At 44.8% G+C, this 19,289-nt stretch overlaps 1 protein-coding gene across 1 annotated transcript in view; it reads left to right on the forward strand.

Moving 5' to 3' along the window:
• IPO9 (importin 9) overlaps positions 1-18,147 on the forward strand; it is a 38,586-nt gene extending 20,439 nt beyond the window's left edge. Inside the window, exons 10-24 of the mRNA XM_032710412.1 lie at positions 416-567; positions 1,615-1,713; positions 1,827-1,933; positions 3,037-3,176; positions 4,755-4,914; positions 5,916-6,142; positions 6,352-6,500; positions 7,364-7,492; positions 8,762-9,037; positions 11,047-11,213; positions 13,198-13,331; positions 14,808-14,927; positions 15,843-15,944; positions 16,340-16,416; positions 17,021-18,147. Of these exons, the coding sequence (XP_032566303.1) occupies positions 416-567; positions 1,615-1,713; positions 1,827-1,933; positions 3,037-3,176; positions 4,755-4,914; positions 5,916-6,142; positions 6,352-6,500; positions 7,364-7,492; positions 8,762-9,037; positions 11,047-11,213; positions 13,198-13,331; positions 14,808-14,927; positions 15,843-15,944; positions 16,340-16,416; positions 17,021-17,131 (2,150 nt within the window). The 3' untranslated portion in view covers positions 17,132-18,147. The remainder of the gene's footprint in view (positions 1-415; positions 568-1,614; positions 1,714-1,826; positions 1,934-3,036; positions 3,177-4,754; positions 4,915-5,915; positions 6,143-6,351; positions 6,501-7,363; positions 7,493-8,761; positions 9,038-11,046; positions 11,214-13,197; positions 13,332-14,807; positions 14,928-15,842; positions 15,945-16,339; positions 16,417-17,020) is intronic.
• The last annotated feature ends 1,142 nt before the right edge of the window (positions 18,148-19,289 follow it).

Consider the following 19,289-nt stretch of genomic DNA (forward strand, 5'->3'; position numbering starts at 1 on the left):
ACTGAAACACTGTGGGAGACTGTGCTTAAAGGTGCACTTATGGTGTTAGTACAGTGCCCATCACTTCTTTGCAAGTTTCTTGTGATTGTCATCAAGAAAGCTGCACAAGTTAAGTTTTCTAATGGCTCTAAGGGCTGAGTTCTGCAACAATTTCAAGGTAAAAGTAATGGGACAAAAGGAAACCAAACGGGTTTAAGGTTGAGCTTGATGGTTTTTAAGAGGGGTGTGTGGTGGGAAGAGGGCAGAAAGTGATGAGGTCAGAAATCCTCCTGGGGCTGCTGCTGTACTTGATAATCAGGGAGAACAAATAAACATCTGGTCAGACAAGGTAACAGTTTGTAATTATTTTGACATCCATTTGTACCTTTCTGTATGTTGGCATTTTCAGTGTTGGGTTTTTTTCCCCTTTGTTCAGGTGAAGTGCTGGGCTTTGAAAATCTGGTGTTCAGCATATTTGAATTTGTTCACGCGTTGTTGGAAAACAACAAATTTAAGAGCACGGTGAAGAAGGCTTTGCCAGAGCTGATCTATTACATCCTTCTTTACATGCAGATCACAGAGGAGCAGGTGAGCATGTTTGTTGTGTAGGAAGCAAAAAAAAATGAGAGATTTAAACCAGCAAGTGTCCTGGGAAGAGTTTCAGTGCATGGAAACTGCTGTAGTCTAATAGGCTGTTCTGTCACTTTGCTTTGGCAAATAGGGGCAATAACATCTAAAGGTTTCAAAATGGTATAAGGTAGACAGTAAATCACAGATTACAGAAGGGTTTGGGTCAGAAGGGACCTTAAAGACCATCTCATTCCAACCCCCTGCCATGGACCAGGACACCTCCCACTAGCCCAGGTTGCTCCAAACTCTGTCCCACCTGGCCTTGGATACTTTCAGTGATGAAACATTCATAAGGTCTCTGGGCAACTTATCCAGTGTCTCAGCATCCTCTTAGTAATGAATTTCTTCTGTATATTCAATCTAAACCTACCATCTGTCAGTTTAAAAGTGTTCCCCCTTGTCCTGGGGCTCTGGTAAAAAGGCTTCATCTTTAAGGCAACAATAAGGTCTCCCTGGAACCTTCTCCAGGCTGAACAACTCCAGCTCTCTCAGGCTTACTTCCTTCATGAAGTACTATGATGATGTGAAAATGAAAGTGATAAAGAGGTTTCTCTGAGAGCAAAAATATTGTGCTCGTAGGGGGAAATAATTTGTACTGAAATTCTGCATGGCTCCTGGCCTCCCAAGCCTGACAGCCATCATCTTTTAGTTTAGGTAGACATGCATAAAAACAGGCACTCTGTTAAAAAATTCATCTGCTTCTTCCATTCCTCATCTATAAATAAAGCTGTGTAGCACTGATTCCAGGTCAGTCATTAGTTCTGTCAAACTCTGATCTCCAATGAGGAGCAGAAGAGCAAGATGAGCTCTTGAGAATGATAGAATTTCTTTTTCTGAAAGGTTTTCTCCAATGGAATAGAAGAAAAATCAGTTGAGGATGAAGACTTCTTATGGCAGAGAAAAATTCTGAAAGTAGTTTTGCAAAACAGGTTGCTGGGAACAGCAAAGCTGCCTTTTACCCATGGTGTCATGAATCCTCAGCTGCCCTGTTCTTGTTTCCTTTAGATAAAAGTTTGGACTGCGAATCCCCAGCAGTTTGTGGAGGATGAAGATGATGATACGTTTTCCTACACAGTGAGGATTGCTGCACAGGATCTGCTGCTGGTATGAAATGTGCTCCACGTTTAGATGCAGCTGGAATAGCAACAACAAATAACAAAACCCGGCCAACTTTCACCAGTCCGTACAAACGAGTGTTACCATTTCCTTCTGCACAGGCTGTGGCTGCTGATTTCCAGAACGAGAGTGCAACTGCCCTGGCTGCAGCAGCTACCAGGCATTTGCAGGAAGCTGAGCAGGCTAAAAACAGCGGCGCTGAGCACTGGTGAGGGGCTGGAGCGGGAGGGCACGGCACTGGTGTGAGTGTGGAGCTCTTTTGCAGCATCATTTAATCCCATGTTATTCAGGACGCTGCTCCTGATGGAATCTGAGAGCTCTGAGTAGAAGAAGCCAAAGGAAGTACAGCAGTTCTCGAGCCAGATGACGAAATCTTAATGTGGAATACTTCAGGGAATTCCCAGCACGAGCAAGCTGTGCCCAGGCTCCCTCCCTCCAAAGCATCTCACAGGAAACAATAATTAGTTTTACAAAATCAGAGGAGAAATAGGCAATGCTTTCACTTTGCGTTCGGTTAATTGAGTTCAAAATTTCAGGAATACATATAAATATATATTAATTTCTTTTTTTTTACTTGATATCGAGAAGTGAGATAGGTGCTGCATGCAGATAAGTGTGTTCAATTTTAGAACTTCAGAGTTGCAGTTTTTAATGTTATTTGGAGATAGAAGAAGAAAACTCCATTGCAGGAGTACCTGGTTGCTGGTCTGTAACGATTCTCTCCTGGTTTTACGGTGCACTGGTTCAGTGTTTGTGTTTAGTTTGAATATTAAAGTCAGAGTAGCCACTCTGAGCAGCAGCTGAGTGTCCATGAAATCAGACATGAAGTCCCTGTCTGCCTTAAATGTGAGAAGTTGTAAAGTAGGTTCTTGGCTTCATAAATAAAACCAAAGAGAAGTGATATTTGCACATAACTATTTCATTATAATTAACAAAATGCTAATGCAAAATTAGACATTTTTAAACTTTTAATGTACTGAGTATCCCAGTGCTCCTGCACATAATTAATCAAGGCATAGCTGGAACACAAGCCTTCATGGAAGAGGCTCATCTCTTATTTATTATGAGAACAAAACTGGTACAGGTAGCAACTATTCAACCAATATTTTAGGAAGTGACTGAGAATGCTGCCTATCCTGAGGGAGTTTCCAAGCCCTCATCCTGCAGGGTTTTTTGAGTGTTCATTTCTTTAAGGACTTTTTTAAATTCTCTTTTGGGATCAAGAAAATTACTCATGGCTTCACTTCAGAATGTGTTCTTCTTGAGGTGATGATGGAGGAAAAGTGTAAAGGCATCTGAACTCTTTTGCAGGTGGAAAATACACGAAGCCTGTATGTTGGCACTGGGCTCAGTCAAGTCTATAATTACAGACAGTGTGAAGAATGGGAGAATACACTTTGATATGCATGGCTTCCTGACAAATGTGGTCCTGGCAGACCTCAACCTTTCAGGTAGGTAGGACCCTGCATCCCTGGGAGTAACTGCTGAGTGCCAAACATAGGGAGTCTCCGAGAATCAAATCAGGTTGCTGTATGCGTGTGGTGCTGGGAAATGCAGTTGTGCACCTTGTTCCTGTGAGAAAAATAAATCATGTGAGTTCATATGTGCTCCCAGTTCTAATATAAGTCCTTTATATGTGGGACTGCTTTCAGTTGGAACTCATTGCTGGCTGGATGTTTGAGCCTGTAGGGTTTGGGGAGCTTGGTGAAAAAAACTGTTCTGTTGTCTTGTGTCTGTTCCTGGGAAAGACACCAGCAGTGTTTAACCGCCTTCAGAATTCCTGCAGCACCATATCATCCCTTTTTTTTTTATGCTGAGGCTGACAGTAGTTGTAGCACATGAATTCAAATAATTCTTCTGGCTAAATGGGATTCTGTTATTGGGAACTCAGCAGGCTTCTGCTCTCTGTGTTATCTCACATCAGTGTGCAAGAAAGTAAAAAGAATTGTTGAAAGTCAGACCTCAAAAGTCCTTGCAAATTAAAATTTTAGGACTTTAGAGCTATGTGAGAGTGAGTCCACACTGATTTGCATCAGTGCAAATGGGTGCTTTTATTAAAGAAACATTTATTTAGCCCATTACTAAGAGGGTTTTTTGACTGAAGAAATAGCGTGCAATGCATGTAAAAAACCAACCTCAGCAATTAACACATATTTACATACATTTACATCTGTGCCATTGGGTTGTAAATGAGCTATTGTGCTCTAGGAAGGGCTCCTGGAGTCAGTGTGGAGATGATTCTCCAGGATATCCATTTAATGGTACAGACAAACAAATCAGGGTACTGACTTAGATAACCAAGATACACTTGCTGTACATCTTGCACACAGTGTTCTGTGTCCTCATCTTAAAATTAGTACTTGCAGAAGCATAAGTAATGTCAGTAAAGATGATGAGAAACAGAGAGCATCTCCTGTTTGAAGGTAGCCCAGATAAGTAAGGAGACTAAGCCTGAAAAGGTAGCAGGGTAAAGTGTGAAAAGACACATCATACCTTGGTGAGTGTAAGCAGGTGAGTAGATAATGAGTGTCCAGTGCTTCTGTGGTACTGGTGAACGTTCTGTTCTGTAACTGCAAGGTGATGGCTCCAAACTGGAAAAGTGATCTGTGAAATACTCCTGGGTATGTGCTTTGTTACTCTGATTCTTCTCCCTAAGCTGCTGCTGTTTGCTACAGTTGGGGACAGAATATTGAGCTGGATGAACGGGAATTACTGGAAGAGCCTCTGTTTTCTTCCTTTGCTTTTGTTCACTGATGAACAAATTCAAGTGTAGTTTTCAAGTACTTGAAATGAGGAGGGTCTTTTACAAACAAATGAGAAATTATTCTTTGAAATAACTAAGAATATTAAACTGGCTTCTGCTGATGAACAAAAAAATTCTTTCTATGCCTGCATACTTGTCTTGTGTGCCACTTCTCAGTGTTTTCCTACTGGGATGACACGATTTTAAATAATGGATGGAAGCAGCTGTAATTTTAAACTCATAAAGCTTATTCTAAAACTGTGGGGGTTTTTTTGTTTTGCTTCAGTGTCTCCTTTCCTCCTGGGCCGGGCTCTGTGGGCTGCCAGCCGTTTCACTGTGGCCATGTCTCCAGAGCTCATCCAGCAGTTCCTGCAAGCCACTGTCAGTGGGTTACATGAAACCCAACCTCCCTCTGTCCGGATCTCTGCAGTCAGAGCCATCTGGGGGTAAGTAAACCCTGAGGTATTCCCCAGTCCCAGGGACAGAGGGTATAAATCACACTGATAAAACCAGTTTGTTCAAATAATAATAACATTTCTGTTTGGGCTTCTGTGGAAGGTTTTGCTTTGAATGAAGTAGATGGCAGCTTAACAAGTGTAAGCCTGCAAGTTCAAAATAGAATAATTCTCATGGAGTTCCAGGCTGGGTGCAGTGAAATGTAATGGATACAGTCACAAGGAGAAGCAGCACTAGGTTGTGATGGAAAGCATGAGAATGAAACCCAGATTGCTCCTGTTCAATCACAAAGATGACTGACACCACACAGGCTTATGGAGCCAATCACAGCAACAGGAAGTGTTTGGGGTTTGATTCTCTTACCCCATTTTTGTCAGAAGGAAGCTCTGCTGTACCGATTCTAAAGTGAAAAGTGAACGTACTTGTAAAATCAAAAAAACAACCAATCACAAAAAATCTGCAGAAACACTGCTGTTCCCCACTCTATTCCCGCCAAAAAACCACCTTGTCTCTTTATTGCCCTGAAATGTTAATGAATAAATAAAGGCAGAGACTTATAACTTAGTTATTCCTGAAATTGCTTTATCATCCCCCAGCTCATGCATAGAACATGGTAACGAAACACTTTGTAAGCAGGGAATGTCTGTCTTGGACTTCTTCCCTTTTCTCCATCCATGAGCAGTTCTTAGGAGAGGTCTGTCACAGAGAGGCAGTGGAAGCTTCCAACATCACATGGCTCAATTCTGCTTGTGTGAACATCATGGATGGAATGAGGAGGGGAGATTCCTGATGAGAGCTTTCCTCCTCATTCCCACTGAGCTGCTGGGAGATCAAGCAGTACTGAACTGAAGGGGAGAACTTGCAGAGGAGAGAACTTAAGGAATAAGAACGGATAGGATGAAATAACCCCTTATATATCATCTAGAGTTAAATAAATAAGTTACTTCAATATATTATGAATGTATTTTTATATAACAAATTTCTTGTCTAGCTACTGTGACCAGCTGAAGATCTCCGAGAGCACCCATGTGTTGCAGCCGTTCCTTCCCAGCATTCTGGATGGCCTGATCCACTTGGCAACTCAGTTCAGCTCAGAGGTGCTGAACCTGGTGATGGAAACACTGTGCATTGTCTGCACGGTGGACCCAGCGTTTACAGCCAGCATGGAGAACAAGATCTGCCCCTTCACCATTGCAATATTCCTGAAGTACAGTAACGGTAGGCATTCCGGTTACGTTCCCAAAGGACACTTGGTTTTGCTGTTGAATCTTGCTACTGGAAACTTAATCAATGATAATTGAATGAACATTGATTCCTGTGGTAAAGGTAGAGGGGAAGCTTGCTGCTTTGCCTAGTCAAAAGAGTGGTGGCAAAAATTGAGAGGGATGTGTGTGTATGTTTTAGTAAATGGTACTTTCTCTCTCCAGATCCCGTTGTTGCTTCTCTTGCCCAGGATATTTTTAAGGAGTTAGCTCAGATAGAAGCCTGCCAGGGTCCAATGCAGATGAGGCTGATACCAACCCTTGTCAGCATCATGCAGGCCCCTGCTGACAAGATCCCTGCAGGGCTTTGTGCAGTAAGTGCTTCAGTGGGGCATGACCTGGGCTGGAGATGTTCCCTGTGCTGTAACGGGATGGCTGCTCTGCAAAGAGCAGAAAGGCTGCTTTGGACATGCTTTGGAGCAATGGCTTCAGTCACTGGGAGAGGTTTCTCTGTGGAGAGAAGGCAAACTGCAGCTGGGGGGAGATGCTTCCAGAAGTTCACTTTAAACTGCTCCTTTGGCCTTCTTCCAGTCTCTGCAGTGTATCCCCAGTCATTTTGCTTTGACTTTGTCATCTTTCAGCAGGAACAGTCTCCCATCATTGGTGGAATGTTCTGCAGCAGGCTACATGATTATTCCTTGCACTGCTTCCTAAGGCTTTTTCTGATTTATACATCACACATGTATAAATTGGAGCTAAATTATACAAGTGCCCTAATAAAAGATTAAGCATTGACTGTGCCAAATGATTGTGTGGGATTAAACCCATAAACATCCTTATTAATATGCTTGTAATCTGCCTATTAATTGGTATGACTGTAACAATTGCTTATGGGTAATTAAAATGAATTTAAATCAATATAACCAAAATGGAACAAGTCAGCTAGAACAGTTCTCTGGCTGTTCTGATTAACATGCATCTGTTTGCCATGTTTAAGTGGTGACACTGCTTTTAATGTCTTGGGAACTTTCACAGCTCACACCAGTGATGTTTGGGTGCATGACTCCAGGGGTTTCAGTTTTACAAATTGTTCTAGACTAAATTCAGGGTGTGATTGCAGCAGTGGCCACACCCCTGCATTTCACACCTTTGATGTTTGCAGCAGGGATGGGTAGTGCTGACTTCTCGTACTGTGGCTGCTGCTGTGACAGTGCTTTGGTTTGTGCTTTCCTTTCAGACTTCTATTGATATACTGACCACAGTTGTGAGGAATACAAAACCCCCTCTGTCCCAGCTCCTCATCTGCCAGGCATTCCCTGCAGTGGCACAGTGCAGCCTCAACACAGATGACAATGCAACTATGCAGGTAACACTGTGGGGAGGGTGAGGGAGGTGGCACTGTGGGGAGGGGAAGGCAGGTACCCCTCTGAGGAGGGTGAGGATTGCAGGGCTGTGCAAGTCCAAGAAAGGTGACACAGCCTTTGAGGGAGCCCAGGCTGTGCTTGCCAGTTGCTGTTGTTGACCCTCTCAGGAGTCTCTCCCACCTCCAGTTTGCCAGGAAATTACTGTTGTTCAGGGCCTGCAGTGGCTTTTCCTGATCATTCCTGAGTGTGGAGGACTGGAGTAGTAAAGCAGCATCCTGGATGTTTTTCGTTTTAATGCACTGGAGCATGTTAAACACACAAACAAACAAAACTCAACAGAAAAACTGAACAACACAAAAAAATCCCAAAGAAACAAATCCATATTGCTTTTCTTCCCCCATAATAACATTCATCACACCTAGTGGAAGGGCTTTCTTCAGGGACACATACAGGCATAGGGCAGCAAAAGACCTCCTAGCCCTCTTCCTTGCAGCTTTCTGCTGTACTCATTTAAGTGGGAAGAGGAAGGCAGACTTGTTTGTGACTGAGCCAGGTGTGGGATGGAGGGAAAGTAGGGAATCCTCTCCAGCATCAGTACTGCCTCAGTTGTGCTTGCTGGCAGGCTTGGCTATGGCCTGATGTCTTTGGAGTATTTAAGCAAGAAAGGAAAAGCATCAGAGGTTAGAAGTGCAGGGAGCCTTTTCATTCCAGCTACTAGCCAGTGTCTGAATAACAAAGCTGGTTTAATTCCTTGCTTATTAAGAAGTTCCATAGTGGCAACTGCCCTTTGCCATGTGAATACAGATCATGGAAATAGCTTCCCCTAAAGAACAGACCAGTAAGAATAAGCTAGAGCAAGAAGAGGTTCCAGACCTGCATGCTGGTTACTTTCTGGATCTTTGTGCTGAGAAGAACTCTGAAGGACTGCAGCTCAGCTCTGGGTTGGGTTTCATTCATGCCACACTTCTTTGTCTTCATCTCTCACTTGTTAGAACCTCCTTGAACTTCTCTGTGTAACAAGATTGGCACAAAACTGCAGCTGCTTGTTGCTGTATTTACTGGTTGACCCTCCTGATCGCTGCCTGGGCAGTGAGGAGTGTCGTTCTTGATAACGAACCGAAAAGTCTGTAGAAACTACTTGTAAATCTTCTGCAGGTGCCAGCAGTTTGCCCACTGTTTCCATCTTGGTTCAGGGTTGTTTTGGGGTGGTGGTGCCCGGCCATTTCCTTTGCTAACAGTGAAGTCGTGATTGCGCTGGTTGTCTCGTGCAGAACGGCGGCGAGTGCCTGCGCGCGTACGTGTCGGTGGCGCTGGAGCAGATCGCGCAGTGGCACGACGAGCAGGGCCACAACGGGCTGTGGTACGTGATGCAGGTGGTGAGCCAGCTCCTGGACCCCCGGACCTCAGAGTTCACCGCCGCCTTTGTGGGCAGGCTGGTCTCCACTTTAATTTCGAAAGCGGGAAGTGAGCTGGGAGAGAATCTGGACCAGATCCTCAGAGCTATCCTGAGCAAAATGCAACAGGCAGAGACACTCAGTGTGATGCAGGTGAGCAGGGTGGGCACCCAGGAGAGTGAGTAGAAGCACCGGGAAAAGAAATTTTCATAATTTGGTTTCATTTTGTGCTTGATTATTTGTGGCTTGTGCAATTGGAGGGTCTGTGTATCTCTTGGAGTAGCCAGGAAGATGCCTGCTCTGATCATAGAATTGTGCAATATCCTGAGTTGGAAGGGACCCAGAAGGAACAAGTGCAGCCCGTGGCCCTGCACAAGACACTCCAACAATCCCACCCTGTCCCTTAGAGCATTGTCTAAACATTCCTTGAGTTCTGTTAGGCTTGGGGCTGTGACCACTGGGGAGCCTGTTCCAGTGCCCAACCACCCTCTGGGGGAAGAATCTTTTCCTAATATCAAACCTAAACTTCCCCTAACACAGCTTCGTGCTGTTCCCTCAGGTCCTAAACCTTTTGTTGTCAGATTACATGGTAAGACAGGCTCTTGGGAGGAAGCTTTAATGCTCCTTGAATAGTGCACCATGCCCATTTAATGCACCATGCCCATTCGATGCACCATGCCCTTGTGCTTGTGAGCAGTAAACTTTTGTAGTGATAGGGGTTGTCTCAGTAGGGATGTTATGGCAAAGGCAGCACGGGGTTTTGAGTGAATTTGTGCTGTATTCCAAGGATAAATCCCTGGGAGTTGAGAGAAGGGGAGCTTTTGGTGGATGGAAGGTGTAGGTGGCCTCCATCAAGTGAGAAACCAGAGCATCACGATCTCTTCTAGCCTTGACCTACCTGTAGTGGCACGGTTTTATAGAGTGATTTTTGTTCCTGTGGTCTTCATTCTCTCTCCTGTCTTTCTTGTGTGTGCCCTCAGTGTAAAACAGCTCATAATGGCTGCCCTGGTTCCTCAGCAGCACCTGGGGCAAGCTTTTTGCTGGCACTGCTGAGCAAGATCCTGCCCACTGCCCACAGTGCAGCACTGGGCTGAGGCTCACTCTGCTCTAACCCTGTTACCTTATTTCTCTGATTTTTGAATGTGCATTTTCAGCCAGCACATGGTGTGTCATCAAGGCCATTTGAATGTCAGCAGAGATCTCATCTGCTTTAAGATTTTTTTTTTCCCTCTGGATACACTGCTGATCATTAGCTGGAATGGCTCTCACTTTGCTTATTTTTGGATTTAAAAGATATAGAAGCTTAATCTAAAGCACTCCCATGCAGCCCCTGTAGCCAAGGGAAAAGAGCCTTTCACGATGCTGGATTTCTTCCCTGTGTTAGCCTGGAAGATGGGCCTCTGGAGTTGGGCAGCCTTTCCCTGAGGAAAAGAGTTGCCCTCAGACTGGGAAACACATTTAGACAGACACAGCAAATGAATTCTGCCTCTGGTCTTTAGGAGTTAGACTGCAAAACTGCATCTTGTAAAGAAACCTTTCCAAAACTTGCAATTCTTTCCCTAAAAGTATGTGTTCAAAGTGCACTTAGAATTGGGAAGGTGCTGCTGAGTGATGATGTGAGGGTACGGGAGAAGTGTGAAGATGATGGTGGGAAATCCCTGGAGTGGAAGGGGAAGAGAATGTGGGTTCTGGCTGTGGACCAGTAACTGTTCTTTGACCTGAGGATGTGACACGTGCAGATTCCAAGCTCTATGCAGAGCCACCTCTGCAGCTTCTGCTCATGGAGCAAACTGGGCATTTGCAGTGTGAGTGTTGCCATACCATATTTTTGCTGGTCAAAAGTCAACTGCAACCAACCTCTGATATTTTTTTAAATAGCTTTTTAATCTTCACTTTAGGGATGTTTGTTAGTTTGGGCATAGGCATGAGGAGATTTATTCCTGCTGGGTGTTTTGGGGGTGATTGAACACTGCTGTTGACTGTAGTAGTTTAATGCCTGTGTTTGTAGCACAGCGTCTTGCAGCTGGTTGTACTTTCCCTTCTTCCTGGAGTTGGTAAGCCCAGCTTCCATTCCTGCAGGGAACCCAGTTCCTTAAATATTTGATAAAACATTTTCAGCTATTAAATTATGTACAGCTAACATTGCCTTTCTCCTCCTGCAGTCCCTGATCATGGTGTTTGCTCACTTGGTTCACTCACAACTGGAGCCACTCCTGGAATTCCTGTGTAGCCTCCCTGGCCCCACTGGCAAGCCCGCCCTGGAGTTCGTGATGGCTGAGTGGATGAGCAGGCAGCACCTGTTCTACGGGCAGTATGAAGGCAAAGTCAGGTGGGATCCACAGCTCCAGTTGTGTGAGCTGCCATCATCCCATTGCCATTCAGTGCTGGGGGTAGGGAGAGGGGGAGCTGCTTTAGACTTGGATCCCTGTGTGCCAGTGTTGGGCAGAATTGGTTTTCCCTGCGCTGTCAGTTCAGCTCAGGAGAGCCCTGGTAACTGGAGCAAGCTCTGATCCTCCTCTTCAGTGCTCCTCCTGCTGCCTGGTGTTCCTGTGCTGGAACAGGTAGACAGGAGGGGGAAAGGGGTGTCTCCTGCAAGTTTTGGGATTGAACTTCTTTGAATGGGATGAGAATAACTTCCAGATGTGAAATCACCTTCGTGGACTACTGTGGAGTTTTGGGATGTTGTAGGGGGTTTTGTAAGAGAATCTGGTGATTTCTTATTGATTTGTTAATCTATTTAAAGTCAATAAAGAAATCAGCTGCAACAGTTTTCTCTCCCTTTTGCTGTGGAGCACATTTGTGTTCCAGTGGAGTCTGAGTGCCGTATTCCAAAGCATGGAATGCTCTTTATTCATTTAAATTTTGCTACAGCTGCTGTCTTTGATCTTTCTGGGAACGTGAAGCCTCATAGACCACTCTGAGGGGTCTCACCAGCTGTTAACTCACTTCATAGTGTGTGTTGTTATGTTATTGTTATGAGCAGTCAGCCTGTGAAATAAATAATGAGAAAAAGCAGGTTCAAAATGGAAGTTAATAAATAATCGTGCAGGACAAGAGACAGGTTTGGGGATCTCGTGCTCTTTTTGGTCACACTTGATCTTTTTCATCCCTAAGCCCGGTGGTTTATCCCCATTTTGACAGTGCAGGGCTGTCTGCAGGATCCCCTGAGGCTGTTTATGGCACAGGGAGAAGCCAAGGCTGACACTGATGGGGAGAACAAGGTTAAAGGCGGTTGTTCAGAGCTGTCTCCTTGTTGTCCAAGATGGGAGTTGTTTGTGTACAGGTGATGTGATAGGGCTCCATCCTGTAATAAACATTTGGATTTGGGTTGTTTGGGGTGCCACTTACCATGCTTTAGAAAATGCTTGGTGTTTCTGTGTCCTGAGGAAAAGCAGGGACTGCTCTGAGGAGCCTCTTGTTCAGGGACCCTGAGAGCATCCAACACCTTCTGTGTGCAGCAGTCCCCACCTGGTGAGGGCAGGTTGAAGAAGTGGCTGTTTGGTCTTGAGTCACCTGATGAAAGGATGGGAAAACTTTGGGCAGCTCAGGGTGGCTGGTAAGATCTGGGTCCAGACCAGCAGAACTCAGAGCCATAGTGGGGGAGAGAGAGAGAGGGCAAGAAGTGAAAGCACAAAACAAGTTGAGTTCACAGAGCTCCAAAACTTCAGCTTGAGATTTGTGGAGCCTGGAGAGAAGTTTGGGAGTGCCAAGTACAGATGGTTGGCCTTGACCTGTAGTCAGCATCATCCTCTGTGTGACTTGAAAACAGCCTGGAACTGGAGAAGGTTTGAAAGTGTGGGGTAGAAATCTGAGCAGAAGAGATGGAAAGAGCTCATGAAGGTCTGAGTGTAGCAGAGCCACAAAGGACCAGAGGTGAAAACAAGCATTGAGGCTGAAGAAAGGGAGCAGATCTTGGCTGCACATCAGCTGAATTACTACTTTCTTGCCACTGCTTTCCTCTTAATTCTGTCTTCATCTGCACGTGGTGCTTCAGGGATGTGTTTAACATTTGTGACCCTTCTGAACTGGACAAACCTTTCATATATGTGTGTATGGGTGTACTGTTGATGGTGTTTAATCCAAAGCTTGGCCAGTTTTTGGCTGCTGTGCAGGTCAGGAGCTCAGTCCAGTTTTGGATGCTGACATAAAGCAGGAGAAATGGGAAAATTCTGTAGTGCTTGCTCTTGGCAAAAGTGTAGAAGATGGGGCATCTGGGTGTCTGCTCTGTGTTGTTCCCTGTTAGCAGGGCACTCTGAAAGCCAGACAGTTTGGGGAAATTCCCATCTGTAATTTTCCTATTCCCTGCTCCCCAGCTCTGTAGCATTGTGTAAACTCCTTCAGTATGGCATCAACACAGATGACAAGCGACTTCAGGACATCAGGGTGAAGGGAGAAGAAATATTTAATATGGATGAGGGAATTCGGACACGATCCAAGTCGGCCAAAAGTAAGTAATCATTTTTCTGTTTTTAACAGGGTTTTTTTCTGTAAGTAGATGCTGTGAAAGGCCTTAAATAGGTCTGACAGATCACACAGAGGTGTGGGAGATAGTTCCTGCAGAAGGTATATGTTGGTTTTTAGAGCTAATCCATACATCATGTACTTAATGTATCTGTTATTTGCCTTAATTCTGCCAAAGACTGATTTGGAAGACTCCTGATATCTGATTTAATATAACTGGATGAGGTGATTATGGGATGGAGAGTTATTCACTGCTGTTTTGCATCATGAGACAGAATTGATAATTCCCTGATACCTGAGAGGAAAGTGGTTTTAGTGCATGCAGAGATTTCAAAACAAAGGGGTGTTATTTTCAATGAGACACACAAATATCAGCAGGAATTCAACAAGTTAGAGATGCTTTTAAGGAAAGCTTTGGCCAGTCTCCTGCATGAGACTTGTCTTATTTTCAGTTGGCTGAACCCAGAGTCTTCAACTGGAGATTACTGTTGAGAGATTCATCTTTTAAATCAGAGAGGGCAGAGCTCTGGGCAGTTCTTGCTGAGGACCGAGCTCCAGAGGGAGGACACTGGGGAGCTGCTGTCCTCAGCCATCTGTCAGACCTTGGTCCTGCCATGTGGTGTGATACCAGTTGTGGGATGGGATGTGGTGGCTGTACAGATCCAAACTGGGAGCCTGTTGAGGCTCCTTGAGTTTTCAGCTGCCACGGGCTTGGGATTTGGAGCGAGGCAGGGCCAGGGAAGGACTATGGTGACAACTGAAGAGATAAATAGGGGGAAGCTCTAGGAGTATAAGAGGTAAGTGATGGTCACAAAGCACTTGCTGCCTAATTATTCTTGGCTTAAGAAACCCCAAACCAACTGGTCTGGTCAGACTGAAGAATGGTAACTGCTGGCATTTGAGTTAAACAAAGATTAATGCTAATACCAGTAAGGGCTACAACTGGTGCTCCCAGTTTCTTTATTTGACAGGAACTTTACTTCTGTAATTAAGGGCAAATGCACTGTCTAGCTGTCCCTATGGAATAGTTAAGCCCTGCAGGAATGCCAGTGAGGAAAAGATGGAGCTGACAGTGGCTCAGATGGGGCAGAGCCACACCTGGCATTGCTGCACTGCTCATTTACATGAAAGCACTGGTGGATGTGTAAAAGTACTTCAGGAAAGCAAGGCTGTTCCAGATGACTGCATTAAGCAGCCTGGAGGAGTAGAGTCACACATTCATTCAGCTGTGAAGGCTTTCCCCCTGCCCTCTCTGCACTCAGAATATGCAAGATTGATGTTGTGGTTAAGATCTTTGGGAATGTAGCTCTGAGGGTGTATGGAAAGAATGCTTGGAGGGTATGTGTCAGTTGTTTTTAGTTCCCAACCTCCCAAACAAGTTAAAACCAACTCCAACAAAAAAAAAGGTGTGTTTTTTACAACATTTTATTAAAAGCAGCATGAATATTTTTTTTTCTTATAGATCCTGAGCGCTGGACAAACATTCCTTTGTTAGTAAAAATCTTAAAATTAATAATAAATGAACTCTCTAATGCAATGGAAGCAAATGCATCTAGACAGACAACTGCAGATTGGAGCCAAGGTAAAATACTGGGTTTGCTTTTTCTCTTTCCATGGCTTACATCTACTTTGTCTTTTCTTGAGAAGCATTCTATAATAAGAAGAAATTCACAGCAGTAAATCGTGCACCTGTAATTACATAGGCTTGAATAGTGATCCAAAGGGTAAGCTCATAGAATCACAGAATCCCCGGCTGGTTTGGGTTGGAAGGGACCTTAAAGCCCATCTCATCCCACCCCCTGCCATGGGCAGGGACCCCTTCCACTAGCCCAGGTTGCTCCAAGCCCTGTCCAACCTGGCCTTGGACACTTCCAGGGATGGGGCAGCCACAGTTCTCTGGGCAGCCTGTCCCAGGGCTTCACCATCCTCCTAGGGAAGAATTTCTTCCCAGTATCCCACCTAATCCTGTCCTCTGTCAGTGTGAAGCCATTCTCCCTTGTCCTGTCACTCCATCCCTTGCCCAGAGTCCCTCTCCAGCTCTCTTGTCTTGTTGTACAGATTATCATTAGCAACTTCCAGCACAACAGCTCTTCCTTCCCTGTGCCATATTTTAAGTGCTATCAGTCTCTTCCAGGTAAAAATAAATAAAATGGAAGAATAAGACCAGTCAGTGTTGTGTATCCTTAGACCTGTAAATTATATTGGGCTAGTTTGGAAGATGGGATCTGACCATGTGCCAGTAAAATTATCCTTTCGTGGTGTGTCTGGTTTGCCTTTCTTCCTCCCTGACTCAAGCATCCATTCTTGCTGCTGCTCTTTGCTTGGCTCCAGTTCTGGAATCATTCCAAAGGAAGAGGGAACTTTGCAGGTGTTTCCCTTTGTCGACTCACACACACAGGGATATTTTTACCTACAGACTCCAGTCCCCTGTAGAGTGATCACAGACTGGACCTCTTGGAATTTGCATTATTTCTAGAATATTGTTTTTTCTAAACAGATGATTCAAATGATATGTGGGAGGATCAGGAAGAGGACGAGGATGAAGATGAAGGCTTAGCAGGACAGTTCCTATCAGATATTCTTTCCACAAACAAGTATGGTGAGTAACAGCTTTAAAGTCCTTACTCAGAGCAAAAGTGGAGTAGGTGACACCCTAGTCAAAGTTTTCTTCCCTTGTCAGCAGCAAAACAGAGGCTGCAGGCACGGAGAAGGAATTCTGTTCTGGGATTGTGAATAAGGACCTTCTGGAGAGGGCCATGGCTTTGAGTGATTAAATCACTGCATAATAAATAACATCACCTGGGGGTTCACAGGCTTCAGAGGTTTCTGTCACGTGACCTAAAGGAGTGAATATTCTGGATAGAATTTTTTTTTCCCCCTAGCAGTGCTGAAACGATTTACTGTTGGATCCTTGGGTTTCAGTTGTCTAATAAGAAACTTCCTGAGATGTTTTGCTTTGTTTGATGTTAAAACCTGCTGATTTGCCTCTGACAGATGAGGATTACTATGAAGATGATGAAGAGGACGATCCAGATGCATTAAAGGACCCTCTTTACCAAATAGATCTCCAGGTGATGCTCTAGAATGAGGGGTTTGATCAGATTCTAATTATTCTTTATAAACTTTAATTTTTTTTAATGTTGTGTTTTAACAAATCTGTAAGCACTGGAAACATCAGCTATTGATTGTTATCCCAAAGGGATGCAGTTAATTGAAATTTTTTTTGGAAGAGCTGAGTGTTCCAAAAATTTCTGGAGCTATTTTTCCATATGATCAGTATCTATTAACCTGGAAATGTAAATGGACAAAACTCTTTGAACAGAGAGAGATAAGACTTTTCTACCCATGAGCTGCACAGCTACTTGCAGAAGTCAGGAGTAGACTGAACAGTGAACATGACAGAATTTCATACTCCACTTGGAGGTGCTCCCACCCACTCAGCCCCTGTGTGACACTTTGCTCCTGCTTTTCCCACCACCTGCAGTGGGAAATAAGGGCTGTTGATGAGCCCTTCCCTCTGCTCCACCCTTCCCTCTGCTTCCACTCCTCCTCCTGCATCGCTCCTCTTCCTTTCAATCCCAGGGTCTTACTTGGTGTACATCTCCCTTGACACATGGAAGCAGCAGGATTTCCAAGAAGAGTTGGTGCTGACCAGGTGTTTTCTGTCCCTTCCAGGCCTATCTCACCGAATTCCTGTGCCAGTTTGCCCAGCAGCCCTGCTATGCCATGTTCTCCGACCACCTCAACGACAACGAGAAGCGAGTGCTTCAGGCCATTGGGATATAGACCCACTCCAGAGACCAGACCCATCATATCTGAACAACAGGTTGTCTTTGGCTAATTCCACGTTTTATGATTGAACATAAAACATTTTCCAGTGTCTGCCTGCCTGTTCCAGGTGGACCATGGCCTCGTTGCGATGTATTGAGCCTCATCTTAACAGGAGTCTGCTGAGGGAGGGAATCCCGAGAAAGCAGCAAGGACATTGCACATCGGTCTCACCATGGGAGCACTTTCATTTTCCACAGTAACTTTCCAGGAATTTCGTAAAGATTAAAAAAAAAAGGTGTCCTTAATATTTTTAAAAGCAAACTGTCTCTGCCTGTGAAGAGGCACTTGACTGAGTTTCCCACAGCACAGCTGGACAGAGAAAGGAACTGGGTCACTTACGGATTGCTTGGATGTACCTTGAGAAATGGGAAGGTTGTTCCTCTTGGCACTCACGTAACACAGGGTAAAAATCTTGATCCTACAACGTGACTTCTTTTATAGAACCACAGACTCTTATCAGAGCTGCCTGGATGGGATGGAGCCTATTCATGGGAGTTTGGAGGGGAAGCTGAGATAATAAACCCGAGTGCATATCTTCTCTCCTGGTGTGGATGGGGCTCTGTCGCTCACATCTGCTGACCACTCCCACGGGAGCAGTTCTGTGCTAACACTTGTGTGTGCACATACTCAGAGGAAGCCACCACTTAAATTTCTGTTCCTGTGGCATGTGGCTACAAAAGACTGATTTTTTGGAACACAGGGAGCCACGATTTTTAGGGGGAAAAAAAACCTGATTGTATTTAACATATTTGCTCCATGACAGCCACTCTGAACTCCTCTGCTTCTTTCACACTCCTGTGTGTATTCTTATAGAGTGGTAAAAATAACATTTGCAAATTGATTTCCCCATGAGAACAGCGTGATGTATCTCACAACACCTCTCTGCCTTTGGTTCCCTTTTGGGGGAAAGTGAAAATAAAACTATTAAAATGTACATTGGTATCCTTCTTATAAAACAGATTTAAAAGGAACTTGCGCTTGTTTCCTGAAGTCACTTTTTAAAGACATATTTCTCCTTAGGACACTTTCTGTACATGTTGCCTGGAGGACGTTAGGAGTCACCTGAACACAAAGGGAGTCCTGTGCTGGATACATCTAAAACAACAAGCTGAGCCATTGTAGAGTTTCCTTTCTTAAGAAAGGCACTTGCTGTTCCTTTGTGGAATAATTTGCTTCGACGTCGTATCAAACCTCCATGAGCTGGAGTCATTCTGTATCTTGCTGGTCTCATGTTATGGCTGAGAACGGGCAGAGCTGGGGCAATCCCCCATCCCCTGGAGACTCCTCTGAGCCGTCCTCAAGTTCTCAGTATTTTGTGTGCCTGACTAACTCTATGAGAAGCAGAGTTTGAAGCCTGATTTTTATGTGTCTAATAAGGTACCAGCTCTTTCCATGAAGTTGTGTCGCAGTGTCTTTCTTCCTTGTGGATTCTCTGGTCTATAAGAATATCTAATTAAACTTGGTGCCCTGGCCCTCCTGTCGTACTAATAGGAGTCTGTTAGGAGTTTTGTTCTTGGGCCTTTGTCTCTTTCAGCTTTCACTGAAAAGGGAAAAAAATTAAACTGAACAGTGCAGTCTCTCTTGGAAGCCCTCTGAGAAGCCGATGGCTGCAGGGGTGTGTCCTGATAGCTGTGCAGGAAGGGTCAGGAGTGTCCTCAGAGGGACCAGTAGCAGGACCAGCTATTTTTGCCCTGTGTGTTGGCAGCAAAGGCTCAAAACCAGCCATCCATACTTGGAGGTAAGTGAATGCCAGACATCTGGAAGCATCAAAGTGTGTTTCGGGGTCTCAGGAGTAAAGAGCACATTGAAGGCTGGTTTGCTCTGGTGGGGGCTGGAGCTGAAGCTGGAGCTGGCTGGACTGTGCCTCAGAGGGGTTTTAGGCAGGTCAGAGAGTGGGTTTAAACAAGACCATGAAGAATGAGACTGACTCAGTGGTACTGACACTGAACGGAGACATCCAGGGGTGTCTGTGTGATTGTAAGGTCCAAAAGGTGGCTGGGCCAGTGTCATGTTCCTGCTGGACTCAGTGTGTTGGGCGAAGCTGCTTTGATGTGCAGCTATCAGTGGTTTTTCCAGGAGAGTGAGAAGGGATCAGTGGCTTTTGGGGACCACT

Source organism: Chiroxiphia lanceolata, chromosome 25, assembly GCF_009829145.1.
Source record: "Chiroxiphia lanceolata isolate bChiLan1 chromosome 25, bChiLan1.pri, whole genome shotgun sequence".
NCBI classification, from domain to species: Eukaryota; Metazoa; Chordata; class Aves; order Passeriformes; family Pipridae; genus Chiroxiphia; species Chiroxiphia lanceolata.